General features: G+C 43.2%; 1 protein-coding gene across 8 annotated transcripts in view; it reads right to left on the bottom strand.

Moving 5' to 3' along the window:
• Positions 1–2,957: 2,957 nt before the first annotated feature.
• STX16 (syntaxin 16) overlaps positions 2,958–15,296 on the bottom strand; it is a 28,502-nt gene continuing 16,163 nt past the window's right edge. For 4 of the 8 annotated variants that reach the window (XM_023231971.1, XM_023231973.1, XM_023231972.1 and 1 more), the window contains 8 exons: positions 15,043–15,160; positions 14,763–14,870; positions 14,229–14,369; positions 12,899–13,061; positions 11,816–11,907; positions 11,112–11,255; positions 9,140–9,220; positions 2,958–6,321 (listed from right to left, as the gene is read on the bottom strand). In XM_023231971.1, the coding sequence (XP_023087739.1) occupies positions 6,217–6,321; positions 9,140–9,220; positions 11,112–11,255; positions 11,816–11,907; positions 12,899–13,061; positions 14,229–14,369; positions 14,763–14,855 (819 nt within the window). In that variant the 5' untranslated portion in view covers positions 14,856–14,870; positions 15,043–15,160 and the 3' untranslated portion in view covers positions 2,958–6,216. The remainder of the gene's footprint in view (positions 6,322–9,139; positions 9,221–11,111; positions 11,256–11,815; positions 11,908–12,898; positions 13,062–14,228; positions 14,370–14,762; positions 14,871–15,042; positions 15,161–15,296) is intronic. The other 4 variants (XM_023231966.1, XM_023231967.1, XM_023231968.1 and 1 more) reach the window with 1 other exon arrangement.

Raw genomic sequence — 15,296 nt, 5'->3', positions numbered from 1 at the left:
ACACACACACACACACACACACACACACACACACACACACACACACATTTAATCCCTCAGCACTTCCTCTGAGAAAAAGAGATCAAATGATGCATACGAGGATCTTCTGCCTCCACTACATGTAATCATTTGGATGATTAGCTAAAAGCAATTATAGAATTGTAGCTGACAAACAGAAAATGCTAAGCCCAGGGGTCTCTTGTCACTGAGCCTCATTTAAATGTGCATTGTGTTGAATGGAGCCTCATTTAAATGGTCCATTTTAGCCAGATTACGGAACTGGAGAGCCATATAGTTACCCTGAGCATTCAGGACAGTCCAGAGAGCTAATTTGGACAATTGGACAAATGATTATTTTCTTTTGCCTCAATTGACCAGATAATTGTACACAAGTCTCTGCCATTTGACTCCACAGAATGTCCCTTTGTGTAGTAAGAAAGCCTGGCCATAGACTGGTACCATGACATCTGTCCGAGGGTGGCATGGAGCTGGGGACAAGACACGCAGTTGACACCCACCATCTAACTCTGAGTCCTAAGTCAGAAGCACTTTCACACGTGCTAGAAGTCTCTGCTTGCACCCAGAGCTCTCATTAGTTCCTTCTAATACCCATCACTTGGGAGGAGGTTGTTTTCAAAACAGAATTAAACAAAACCATCAGGCAACAAGGTTAGAAGTGGAATCTGGGTGGCCAAGAAAATTAGGTTTCTTGTTTGCTTTCTGTTTTTAAGATGGAGTCTCACTCTGTCGCCCAGGCTGGAGTGCAGTGGCGAGATCTCGGCTCACTGCAAGCTCCGCCTCCCGGGTTCACCTCATTCTCCTGCCTCAGCCTGCCAAGTAACTGGGACTACAGGTGCCCATCACCATGCCCAGCTAATTTTTTGTATTTTTAGTAGAGATGGGGTTTCATTGTGTTAGCCAGGATGGTCTCAATCTCCTGATGTCATGATCCGCCCGCCTCAGCCTCCCAAAGTGCTGGGATTACAAGCATGAGCCCCTGTGCCCTGCTTTTTTCTTTCTTTCTTTTTTTTTAAAGATGGAGTCTCGCTCTGTTGCCCAGGCTGGAGTGCAGTGGCACAATCTCGGCTCACCACAACCTCTGCCTTCTGGGTTCAAGCAATTCTCCTGCCTCAGCCTCCCTGGTAGCTGGGTTTACAGGTGCGTGCCACCACACCCAGCTTATTTTTGTATTTTGGTAGAGACAGGATTTCACTATGTTGGCTAGGCTGGTCTTGAGCTCTTGACCTCAAGCGATCCACCTGCCTTGGCCTCCCAAAGTACTGGGATTATAGGTGTGAGCCTCTGCGCCCGGACAAGAAAATTAGTTTTTAAGAGCTAATACACACCAAGATATACAATTCTAGGCATGCATTCATGTGCATGTACAGTGCTAAGTTCTGAAATGTAGCTCATGCTGGATGAACCAGGTCTGCCTACCTAAATCTTAGAATGGAAACTTACCATAACTAATTGATGAATCAGAACCACAGAGAAGCAGGAAGTCTTTGTGATGAGCTGTCTTCCCTACACCCAACTAGGGATATCCCTTCTGTGAAAAGATCTCTCCACATGGTCCCATATGGCTTAACTAGAGTAAGGGATGCCGATGATCAACATTAAGGCCGCACGTAGAATGACATGCTATCCTATTAGATTTAGACAGAAATGGTGCTAGGAAAATAGGCTAGGTAAATTTTGTTGTGGCTACAGAACTATGGCAGACAGACCGGGAAGGATTCTAGATTGCTCAAACGTTGGATCAGGATCAGACTTCCTATAGGATGGTCGCTAAATTTCAGAGGAAATCTATACCCAGCCTGTTTATCTGCTGTCAAAGTGAGCATTCAAAGGGACACCCCAATGGTCCCCCACTTCCAGGCCTCCTGGCAAGTCATGCCTCCAAGTCATTGGTGGCATCTTGCAGCTCTCCACTGACAGCAATGCTTCTTCGGATTGTGTCTGCATACTCTTGTAGCGCTGGTTCAAGACTGGGCCACCAAAGACTTAGCTGAGAACGTAACCCAAGAGGTCACCAATTACATGGGTGTTGTACCTTTATGTGGTCCTCTTCGGGATGGAGGATTTCTTTAATGTTATTAAATATCATTGCCGGTCAGAATATTCTTGAACCCTATGGCAAATGTCTCTCCTTTGAGAGTGGATTTGATTCTTGGACAGAGCCAGTGGCCAACATGCGAGTTGGGGAAATGTAATTTCTAAACAAAAAACAAGGTGAGAGAGCAAGAGGAGGTTGTTTCTTTTCTGTGGTTTGTCAACAGGCTCTGAAGGGAACTGCTGTTGAGTCACCGCAGCACCTCAAAACCAAACGCCAAGTGCGCCAAGGAGACCTGGCGTGACAGCTGCTATTTTTTGTATGCATAAGTTCTGGTGATGAAACCACATACCCCTACCATCACTCAGGTCCACATCTCCCACCAGCAAAACATATGCATCAAAGTCAAGTTTCAGGACAAAGGTCCTCCTTGGAGGACCCCAGGACAGGCACAATCAAGGGGAAACATAGTCTTGGCTTTGAGTTCAACTGGCAGACACTGTGTCTGAAGTTTCTGGTATAACAGAGTAGGAAACAATGTCATTTAGAAAGTTAAGTCTCCTAGAGCCTGTGTGTGAGAACTGCTTCTCAATGAGGCACATCACAGTTTTATTTGAAGATTTCCAAATGTTTCTTGGTACGTATATAAAGCATATATTTTCATAAGAAAAATAATGATCTGCCTTTTAGGCAGTTGTTCTTTTTGTATACTGGATAGCAAATAGATTGTCCCTTTGAAAGCATCCATTAGATAGATCAACTTTCAGACACTGAGGCAAAGGCCTCAGGCACAAAACAGAGTCAGGGGCCCAGAGGATCACAAAACTGGTGAGGCCCTCTCCTAACACAAATGCATTGGAAGAAACCATGAACCCATTGTTAAATTAATACTAGGATTACAGGATGTTCTTTAATCTGCATGATTGCTTTATTGTACAAAAAGTTTCCAGTAACAGTAAATTGGTTTTAAAAAAGGACAAAAAAGTCATTTTGGATAGAAGCGCTTCACTAATTGCTTTATTTAAGCATACAAGAAAAAAAGTCTTATCTGACCAATTAGGTTGGAAGGGTTTTATTACCTTTAAGAAGCTATTAGCTAGGATAAAACACTGAAAGCACTTGTGTCAAAACAAATAAATAATGTAAATAACGCTCTCTCAATTAGCAGAGAAAGCAGTGAATCCGTTAAATCAGAGACACACACCACTTCACAAGCATGGCTCAGCCAGCACCACCACCCAAAAACGAACGAAACAAGAGACAGCAGTTTTCAGTTACAATCTTGGGAAAGATCAGGAGCTTTGGAAAATGGATGGTAAACATGTCTGTTTCTCCTTCTACCTCCACTCAACCTGAGCTACCCCTGGACACTTGAAAGGAGGCATGTGTCCAGAGGATGCATCCAGGGATGCCCAGAGGGAGCCTGCCCTGCTAGGCCTCCTCTCAGAGGGTGCATCCCAGGCAGAGGGGACTGGCCTGGGTGATCATTACCTCCATGGCCCAACAGAGTGTGGAAAAGCATGAGGTGCTCACAGACAACGGCTGTCAGCGAGTAAAGGGAAAGCAACCCTGAGGTACCATGATTCTTTTCCTCAAATGCTACTGATCTCTCCCCAGGTACAGGCTCAACAGAGAAATACAGTGGACCCCAAGCAGTCAGCACACAGGCCCGGGGCCAGCTCCAGGCGGGGTCTGTCTCTCTCCCACCTTCGGAAACCAGTTACAGCACCAGTGCCCTGGCTTCAGGTGGAGAGGGACAGCTCTCCCACCCAGACGGCATCCTTAAAATAATTTTTTTTTTTTTTTTTTTTTAAGACGGAGTCTCACTCTGTCACCCAGGCTGGAGTGCAGTGGTGTGATCTCGGCTCACCACAACCTCTGCCTCCCGGTTCAAGCGATTCTCCTGCCTCAGCCTCCCGCGTAGCTGGGCTTACAGGCGTGTCCCACCACACCCAGCTAATTTTTGTATTTTTAGTAGAGATGGGGTTTCACCATGTTGGCTAGGCTGGTCTTGAACTCCTGACCTCATGATCCGCCTGCCTTGGCCTCCCAAAGGCTGGGATTACAGGCGTGAGCCACCGCGCCCAGCCCGTCCTTAAAACAATTTCTAATCAGATCCATTATTTTACCCAAATGGGTTGAGGGGACAAAAACCAACCCCCTATTTGGTGAAAATAAATATAAATAAATGATGATCCTCTCTTAAAGGGTCATTTTCCTTCACGGGTTTGTAAGACTCAGCACTTTAAAAAGCTTGAACAGGAATCCGGTATTGCCACTGTGGACTGTTTTTGAGGCAGGTTCCCTAATTTGGACAGCCCCACTCCTAAGAGCAGCAGATCTCATTTGGAACGTCTCAACCATGGGTTAAAATCAGCCGGGATGAAAGGACACCTGCAGTGACTCTCAACCGCTATGAAGAGTCTCACACTGCAGGCCCGAATGATGAGGTGCTGGCTTCTTTTTCTCCAGCCCTCTTTCCTAAACAATGCTTGTCATGGAATACCAGGTCTGCTTCCTGAAATGCCAGGGTCCCTCTAGGTCCTTACAAAGCATTCCACAGCCACATCAGTAATAAGAAAACCAGTGGCTACCTGGAGGTGGCACCAATTTGGAAAGGGAAGGCTGGGCAGGGGTTTGGATGTTAAGCCCATGAGCTGTTTGGACAACTTCAGTCTCTGGAATTGAGTTTAAATTTCTGTAAACAACTTCAAAGTCAATTCTAGAGAGACATTTTATGTGACTGGTCCAAATAAAACACATTTAATGAGGTCATATTCTTCTTAAACTTTTTAAGAGAAGCATAAACAATGGAAAAGCCACTAAAATTTACACAAAGACCATTAAAACTCTACTGGTGTCAATTAAAACAAGGCCAATAAAACATGAACAACTTCAAAGTTACCATCACTTTCCACACTGTTCTACAGTTATAGGAATATATTCAAGCACCATATTGATAATAGGTAGGTAAACGACAAAGTCCTACTTTGGCGATCTAACCCACGCTCACACAAACGAGGAGCTTCCTAGTCAAGATGCGCCCAGTCCTTGGCAACGTGCCTGCTTCCTGGGCATTGCTCAGCGGCAATGGAACAGCCGATAAATCAAATCGCTGGTGGAATATTTTACTTTGAAATGGAGTGATGTTTGGTTAATAATCTGAGATCCACTAATCCTAAATGGGGTGACCCATTTAAAATGGCCTCTGTGTAAATTCACAGTTCATTAAACAGAGTCTGGTTTGCACAGGGCATTATGTAGTTAGTATATAAGCCATGGATTGAGCAAGGATGGCTGGGGATACCCACGGGGACACACTGGCTGAGTCTGGTGGCTTTCATAACACTGTCAAGCTTTCTTTTAATGTGAGATTCATTTAAATCACTAACTTAAATGTAGGTGGTTTTGCTTAGTAACCCCTTTTGGTTTACAGTAGAAAATGCAGTGCAAACATTTTAAATGAGGAATATTCCATTTACAATTAATTTAAACTTATGAAGCTGTTTCAACTGGCCTATCTAAATGTGTTAATTAACATCAATGATGGTTTCTTATTTTTCACACTTTGTTACTCTGATCATTAACAGTGATGGAAAAGCTAAATTAAGTTAATGGGGAACGGATTATAAATTCTTAAAGGACTTCTTAGTTTGTTTTCAACTGGAAAATATATAGAGAAAGATGAAGAGGCATCTTTGCCTCTACTCATCAATTTTTGGTAACAAATTTCTTAAAAACCAGATGGTTTAAAGAAAATTTTTCCAAAAATTATTTTAACATTCTGCTCAGACATGGCTGCTAAAAAAATAGCATATACACATATAATAACTGAACAGCTTCTGCAGTGCCTGTAAACTCTCAGCTCATTTTCTTTCTAAAAAAATATATATATATTATAACTGATCACAGAACTCAATCTCTATTGTGCAGCAGTACCAAAGGTCCTTAAATTCTCAACAATGAAGGAAAAACAAAAACCCATTCCCCGGACCGCTTGAGCAGGACTAGGGGAGGAGGAGTCCGTGGATGGTAAGGTTCGCTGCCCAGACGCCCTCGGATTCCTCGAGGCTGCACCTCTGTGGGCAGCTGGCGGGGCGCAGGCCAAGCCCCTCACACCCGGGAGATCCACACGTGCGGCACACACGAAAACCCAATGCCACTTATCGAGACTTCACGCCAACGAGGACAACAATGAGCACAATGATGATGACAAATAATATTAAAATCACAAGCATCTTCCGATTCTTCTTTTGATACTGTTCTGCCTACAAAAAGAGGAGGGAAAAAAGGCCGTCATTTTCCCCAGAATCCCAGATCAGGTCCCACTTGTTTCCAGAACGAGGCTTCCAGATCTCTCTGCACAGTGACTGAGGTCTCTGCTACAGGCTACATGACTGTCATCCCTCCAGCAATCCTAGGGAATTCAATCACCAGGAGTGGAAGAGCCCCATGATCCCGGAGCTGCTTCTTTACCCTGGACGTGGAAATGGACTTGTTGGAAACCTACTACTAAGACAAAGGCTGACAGGGAAGTGAAAGCTCATGCTTCCAGGTACAGCTGGGCGTGCTTCTCCCTGCCTCTCCTCCTACAGGCCGTGGCAAGCGCCCCTGCAGCAAGTGCCGCCTGTTCCTGCTCCGTGTTCTTGAAGCGAAGGCACAGTTCCTTCACCGCAGAAGGAAACAACGGGCTGGAGGACCGTAGCTGGCAGGTAGGCAACAGATGCCCCAAAGAGGCCCCATTTCAACCTCCCTGAATTTGGAAACAAGAACTCATCGTTTGAAATAAAAACACACGTGTGCCCCATGGATGTCATTTGCATAAAGATCCCTCTGAGGCGCATCCTCCCAGTGCCGCTAACAATACAGCGAAGGAGCCCTTCAAACTCCATCTGGGGACCAGGCCTCACCCTGCACATCTCTTCACCCGAACACCGCATCCTGGAAGCTCGGCAGGAGGGCGGGAACTCCACCATGCCCGGTGGAGAAATGCCAAAGGGCCCTGCCTGGCTGGCGAAAGACACACAGCACTGAGAAAAGAGAGCCAGAGGACAGCAGAGTTCAGAGGGCGCCGGGAGGCACGTCCAGAGAGAGCATGCGCTGCCTCTTCCAGACCTTGTTATGGCACAGGAGGGAGGAGGAGACAGTGGGAAGGCAGCCCTGGCGAGAATGGCAATCTCTCCTGCTCCATCCCCTGCGGTGGGCTTGTTCCCTGAGCCTGCCCGCCCACCTGGAGGAGCCCCTCATCCACCAGGAGGAAACATCACGCAGGGAAGAGCACCGGAGAGTCCGGTCATGGGGAGCAGCTCCCGACGCTCAATCACCCTTAGACTAGCCAGCTGCCGAGCACGCGGCCAGTCGCGCGTGCCTACACCCTTGCGGCTGGAGGGAAGATGGAGCACGCTGACTTTTCTAATAAGTAACCCAGAACACCAGGGAAGCCAGTACTAAATAATATACTGTAAAACCTCTCAAAATGATTTATAAAGTAGAATCTAAAACAAAATTTTTAGTTCCCACTAGATTTGCTCACTCCCGCAGAGAAAGCTTTTCCTTTTATCTGTGTTATATTACAAAACATATTTCACTAGTTTTTATTTAAGAAACTTCAAAACCAATGCATAATTCAGCAGCACATCAGAACCTGGGTATTACAGGGTGAGAAACTAAAGTTAGTTTTCACTTTTAATAGACAGGGCTTGGCAATCAAATTAATCTAAATGCTTAAAAAACCCCTGCATAGACGAGGTCAGACTTCTCTTCCCCACCATAGGCTGGAGTCTCATATCCACCCACACGTGGCAACAAGGCCCCTGATAAGACAGCTCAGGGCTTCTGGTTAGACTGGTGCAAGGGCTGACTTTTTGTAAACCCAATACTGCTGTTAGACGGGGTGATCTCTGGTATAGGAAGCGACTGATTTTAGAAAAATGGTAGCGTAGTCCAATAGTGAAATGGCAAAACACTCATTATATGGCTAGAAACTCCACTGAGTCCCAAAGATACAAGGAAACGGATATTACTTAATTTGTGAAGTATTGTTCTATTCCTTTTAAAGAAAATATGTAACCAATTATATATGGGAGTCTCCAGCAGTTTATGCATGTTTCTCATAACTGATAAGATTCCTAAGATGCTTTCCATCTATTTTTTTAAAAGAAAGAATATCATAAAAAACATCCCTGAGGCCGGGCGCGGTGGCTCACACCAGTAATCCCAGCACTTTGGGAGGCTGAGGTGGGCGGATCATAAGGTCAAGAGATCGAGATCATCTTGGCTAACACGGTGAAACTCCATCTCTACTAAAAATACAAAAAACTAGCCGGGCGAGGTGGCGGGCACCTGTAGTCCCAGCTACTAAGGAGGCTGAGGCAGGAGAATGGTGTGAACCCGGGAGGCGGAGCTTGCAGTGAGCTGAGATCCGGCCACTGCACTCCAGCCTGGGCGACAGAGCAAGACTCCTTCTCAAAAAAAAAAAAAAAAAACACACACAAAAACATCCCTGGAACAGCTGCCTTATTAGCACAGAATGAAAGAATTACTACTCTACTCTCACTTCAACAAACTTCTCTTTTCTCAAGGTAATATACAGATATGCTGTGATAATTAAAGAGAAAATTAGATTTTTATCTTCTCCAGAATGATTCTCCACGAGCAATTCATCAGAAATGTGTCACAACAAGAGAGGCCCAAGTCAGCGGCAACAAGCAGAAAGATTTTCAACACATATTTTAGCAAATGCCCAACTGATTTCCTAAAACGAGAAGCATCAAAAAAGAATGAAATATTTTCTAAAAGGAAGAACTCCAATTCCTTTAGAATTTACTGTCACAAAAAAGAGTTCTGGGCAATTTTGGATTTCAGTGTGAGATACACCTGGAATCATTAACTACAATAAAACGGCAACAGACTCCACAACTGGCTTTAAATGAAATGACGAATCCCTTTTTACACTACTGTATTGAGAGTGGACAACACAAACAAGAATGCTGAAGATAGTTATGGTGGAAGAGAACCTTCTTACCAATTCTTGATTATTTGAAAATAGTTCCTAAAATTCCCAACTTTTGAAAGACATGTTATTACCTTGTGAAGCTGTTTCAAGCCATCTTCGGTTTTGATACAGGACTGTTCAACGTTATAGTCAATTCTATCAAGGACCGTACCCTAGGTAATAAATAACAGTTACAGACAATCAACAATGGCAACTGTGAAAATTGAACGTCAAAAATGAGATATGCAAATTACAGACATCAGCATCCATAAGATGATATTTTCTTTCCCTGTGTGCTGCAGGTACACACGGAGGGCTCTGGAGTTCACCCTCAAGCAGTGTCAGCAGCTTGATGGCAGAGTGCTGGTTATTGCCATCGCGTCTAGCTCACGAGAAAGAAGTACTGACAGATTGAGGTTTCCTTATTAGTTTCAGCTACCATAGAATATGCCATACTCAGACTTGCTGGGGCCTTAAAAAATACATGGTTCAGTGGACAGAGGCTCTGACCAGCACAGAAGCTCTGTGCCCCTTTGCTGTCTACATACTTGGATTCAAGCAAGCAGGGAACACCAGGTAAGCTCGACCATGTTATGAGTAGACCTGCAAATTGACTATCATGTCTATTAAACGTGGATACACATCTCTATGGGTCAGAGCAGAAAATGGTAAACTCCAGTCTACCACCTAAAATTAAAAATTTGGACTCAAGGGGAAGATGTTTAATTGTTTAATCTCTTAATACAAATTAGAAGAAGTGGACACTGGGCTATGAGGAAGAACAGAGCTTTTATTGGAAACATGTTGGATTAGAAGAGATAGCAGTTCACTGGGAACCGCTGGAGTAATTAATGTAACTGGATCTTCCAGAGCCTGAACACTCCATTCTGCAGTTGGTTTCAGGGGGATCAGGACCCAAATCCCTGCTGGCAACATAATAAAATGCCCTAATCAGATTTTAACAGTGAACAACAATTTAATTCTACTTGAAAGCTAGTGGTTCCAATCGCCATTACACAATAACCTGCCAAAATTAGAAGGGAAATCTTCTATATCATCAGAATCATTGCTGAGCTTGGTCACAGTCAACAAGGTCTCTACAGTAGGGTGCTCACATGAGTACCCTCGAGGCATGGGAAGAGAATATTAGAACTTCTATTTATTTTTTATCAAAAAAAGATTTATTAATATTCTTATAGGGAATGACAGTAGCCTATGTATATAATTTGTAAATACACACATCTTCAGGCTGAGTATCCCTTATCTGAAACGCTTGAGACCAGAATTATTTTGGATTGGGGACTTTTTTTAGATTTTGGAATATTTGCATATACATAATGAGATATTCTGGATGGGACCCAAGTCTAAACACAAAATTCATTAATATTTCATATACCTTATATACATGGCTTGAAAGGAATTTTATACTATATATATGTGTGTGTGTGTATATATATATATACATTTTGAGACAGTTTCACTCTTATTGCCCAGGCTGGAGTGCAATGGTGCAATCTCGGCTCACTGCAACCTCCACTTCCCAGGTTCAAGCAATTGTCCTGCCTCAGCCTCCTGAGTAGCTGGGATTACAGGCACCTGCCACCATGCCCAGCTAATTTTTTTGTATTTTTAGCAGAGACAGGGTTTCACAATGTTGACCGGGCTGGTCTCGAACTGCTGACCTCAGGTGATCCACCTGCCTCAGCCTCCCAAAGTGCTGGGATTACAGGTGTGAGCCACCACACTAGGCCACAATATTTTTACTAGTTTTGTGCATAAAGCAAAGTTTTGACTGCAACCTGTCACATGAGGTCTTGTGTAGGAATTTTCCACTTGTGGCATCGTATCAACACTCAAAAAGTTTCGAATTCTGGATCATTCTGAACTTCATATTTTCTGATTAGGGATGCTATGTATATATTCATAAACATATAAAACGACAGGTGCACACACACATGTTGGGGGAATTGGCTCCAATTTTTTTCCCTGAAAGGAGTACAGGAAAAAGAAGGAACAGATAGTATGGCAGGAAAACCTATTCACGAGGAAGGCCAGCTCACATACCTGTTCTACAATCATCGCTCCTAAGTCCCTGAATATTTCATTCAGGTCAGAAATGGATTGTACAATTTGGCGAATCTCTCGTTCCCGCTCTTCCACCATCAGTGTGTTCTGCTCCACCAGAACTAACTGGTCATCTGTAAAACCCTAGCAAAATAGTGCACAATTTGTTGGATAGATTGTTTTCCCCTCTCAGGAAAGCTATGGTGTACTTGTTTAGATATAATTTAAATATAAAGACAATAATTTAAAGAAAATGAATTCTGAAAATATTTCTACAAAGCACATAAATAATAAGCAAGCACTTATTTTTCCCTAACAGGAAAGATTCAAACTCCTTAAGCCAGCAGGATCTAAAGCTCTGAGGCCATAGCAGGGAAGACAGAAGCCCCCGTCTGTAACTCTGCAAGCGCAGATAAACAAAACCCCTGGGATAGCCCTCTACTTCTCTGGGCTCTTCCTAAGAAGGCAGGGTGTTGACCACTTTCCCAAAGGCTCTGGAAAACAGATTACAAGGTCTCTCTGTGGCCTTTGGAAAGGAAGAAACAGTATGGCTGTTCTTCCACCTGCTGCAAAAACAACTTGATGAATATACAAGTCAACTATACCAATCCATTGACACTGTGCAGAAGTTCGAGGTCTAGGAGGAGAGAGCAGTAGAATGGGGTGCACAGACACAGCAATCAGCTTTGCAGCCACTCACATACCCGATGGTAAAGAGTATGATCATCCCCATCCTCCATTAGTGGTACTGATGTGTCGAAAAAATGCTGGGATCTTTCCTCTCGATTCTTCATGCCTATCACAGATAGGAATTCATTTTACTTGAATATGTAGACCATCCTGGGTATTGCTCTACCATTAAAAGGGGGAATTCTAGAGTAAACTCCAACAGTCAAAATTGAGATATTCTTAGCCGCTTTAAAGAAGCCTAACTCCAATGGGGGTGGAGGGAGAGTAAAGGATTACAAACATACAACAATATGCAGGCATTTGGGATTATTCAAGACAAAGTCACAGTGTAAATGTGCACAATTCACTTGATGCCAAGACAAAAATGACACAACCATCTGAGAATTTCTAAGTGAAACAGAAATATTTAACTGCTGTTACAAAACATTAAAAAAAATCAGTATTTCTCTCTAGAAGCATCTCTAATAAGAATTCCATATGGCCCTAATCAAATTTTGGAAGTAATAAAATTAAAATACAAATGTGCCAGTTGTCAGAGGGAGGGCAAACTGAAGTTTTTTTTTTGGAGTATGAGAAGAGAGCTGAAATCTGGCTTTGCACTATTTGGGAAGGAAAGGTCTGTTGGGTGAAACCCATGGTGCCAGCAGAGGAAGTGTTTCAAGAACCCTGGGGAGGGTTTCTCAGGTGCTCTCCAACACTTTGGTTGTTATGCAAATATGTGGCTTTTGGTAATAACAACTGCTTTTCACCTATTGAAGAGCAGCTCTCCCAAACCCCAACATCTAGAAAACAACAGGTTTTTAAAATGTGCTTGATTTTCAAATTCTTGCAGCTTGACACAAAACAAATTTTGTTTGCTGAGACGCTGAACTATCTTGGTGCCCTCCCCCAGCCTTGGTCAGTACCCCACGCTGTGCCTTCATTCCAAGCCAGGGTTTCACAGGAGGAGGAGGCTTCCCTTTATTGCATAAGGTGTGAACGTGTTCAAAAGGTAACAATGAAAGGTATTGGACTAAATGAAAAATTAGTCGCAAAAAAGAAAACATAAAGCGCTTTTCTTACTCAAAATCCCTTCACTAGGCCCGGGCAGCACTCACGTTTGAGGTAGCCCGACTGTGCGTGCCGGAAGCTGGTGGAGAGTTCCTGCAGGGCCTGCGCCAGCGAGGCCACCACGTTCCCAAGCAGCCGCCCCTCCTGCTCGGAGCAGGCCCGGGCCCGGCTCGGCAGGGCCTGCACGGCACGCTGGCACCTGTGGAAGAGCTAAGAGAACAAGCCCGAGGCTCAGGGTAAGCCTGGGAGAGAAGCCCCTCTGCTAACACTGCCATCATCACAAGCCAGAGTGAGAAGTGAGAGGCTCTGTTCACTCAGGCTGGTTTAGAGAAAGGTGAACAGGTAAAAGGAATCTGCGGCTTAATTTATACACACAGAAAGATTTCACTAGATTTCAGCTCCTGCCGTGTAAGGCCTGCTGTGTGCCCAGCTGCTCACATATCACGTTAGACAGGCTGAGTATCCCTCATCCGAAATGCTTGGGATCGACAATGTTTAGGATTTCAAATTTTGGGAGATTTTGGAATATTTGCAGAATACCTACTAGTTGAGTACCCCAATCTGAAAATTCGAAATCCAAAATGCTCCAATGAGCATTTCCTTTGAGTGTCATATTAGCACTCAAAAAAAAGTTTCAAATTTTGGAGCATTTTGGATTTCAGATTTTTAGATTAGGAATGTTCAACCTGTATTATCATATATATTATTATTGCATTCCTCTCATTTAATCCCTAACAAGCATCCCATGAGGATGGTACTATTATTATTAGTCCCATTTTACAGATGAGAACACTAGAGTCAGAGGGATTAAATGAGAATCATATAACTGTTAAACTGATAAGAGTCAGGTTTCAAACATTCCAACACCCCAGGGCTTTTCTCAAAGCACCATACTCCTCTGATAATTAGCACCCAGGAGACTTAAGTAAAAAACGTAAACACTGAAGTTTAAACACTAGTCCTATTATTTTAAAATTAATCAAATTTAGTATTTTATAAAAATTTTTTCTAGGATACCAAGTTGTTTTTTCAATTATGAGGACTATATTTTAGCATTAAAATTTCTTACCATTAGTATACGGTATTAGCTATACATTTTAAAATCAAAAGATTGAACTCGATAATGTTTGAAATTTCATATTTACTTTATCAGTCCACAGTAGTATCTGCCAACAATTGAAAAACAGTCCCCACACCTCCAAGGCCTCACAGGTACCTACGCTGACAGTTGGAGGACTTCAGGGCCTATTGAGGTCCCTTTGAGACCTTCGGGTTAGGAAATGAACTCCAGGAGACTGATTCTGAGTAACACTCTAGTTTCTGAGATTGCCATGAGAAGGCTCACTGGTTTCCCCAGGACTCACTTGCACTCCTCACCTGAGTGATCTCTTGGGTGGTTATCTCAATGGCATGTTCCTCTTCACTGCTGTCATCCAGGGTGGGTCTGTTCAAATGCTTGTCATGAAGGCTGGCCAATTCTTTCATCTTCTGCTTAATCCGGCCAACATCATACTGAATCTAAGCAAATGAAGTCACAGAACTCCACTGATGCCAGGCAGGCTACTGGTCTGCCTCCGAGACAATCAGCTACACTCAGCATACAGAATTCGGTCTTCAGCAAACTTGCTGGCTTGCTGATGTGTGAGCAGCTTTAATTCAAATTACCAGAAAATCACATAGCATTCTTCCCTGTTGCATGGTTTTCAATTTATTCCTATAATTCAGGTAGTGACTACCAGTGTTAAAACTAAAGCTAAAATCATTAACACACACACAGACAACTTAACCTAAAGTATTTCTAGAAATACACATTCAAGTGCGGCCAAATTCGTTTATGTGACAGATATCTTAAAATACGTTGTCATAATTACTTAAAAAAACAAGATGGTATGAAACTAACATGCAACTTACTTCATCCACTCCATCCACCCATTTAGGAGGTGACCGTTTTGTCACACCAATTGCTGCTTCTGGATCTAAGCTGATGCCTGACACAAGTGCCATACGGTCATCAGCAAGCTACAGGAAAGTAAAGGGACAGGAAAAAAAATTATTCCAATCCAATTTAAATACAAATACTCTTACTCTCTCTTAAATGTTGCTCCCTGAAAAGATACAGAAAGGAGTGAATGTTTACTCTCTCTTAAATGTCGCTCCCTGAAAATATATAGAAAGGAGTAAATGCACTTGCCTGTATTATAAACTTGCTTTTGATAACTGCTAGGATTTGGATTGTTCTCCTATCTTTTCATGCACCAGCTCTTAATTTTCTTGGACATACTTGAGAACGTGAATTTGACTTGATCTGGCTATAGAAATGTAATGAAAAAGTCAACAATAGATCCTTACAATAAATACCTCTTAGTACTAGTACTGTGATAGCACGGCAAGAACCACAATGATTCGTGTGATCAGTTACAAGTGGAAAAAAAAAAAACAAACCAG

This window comes from Piliocolobus tephrosceles, chromosome 20 (genome assembly GCF_002776525.5).
Source record: "Piliocolobus tephrosceles isolate RC106 chromosome 20, ASM277652v3, whole genome shotgun sequence".
NCBI lineage: Eukaryota > Metazoa > Chordata > Mammalia > Primates > Cercopithecidae > Piliocolobus > Piliocolobus tephrosceles.
The sequence above is the reverse complement of the archived record's forward strand: the minus strand, read 5'-3'. Positions and strand labels throughout refer to the sequence as shown.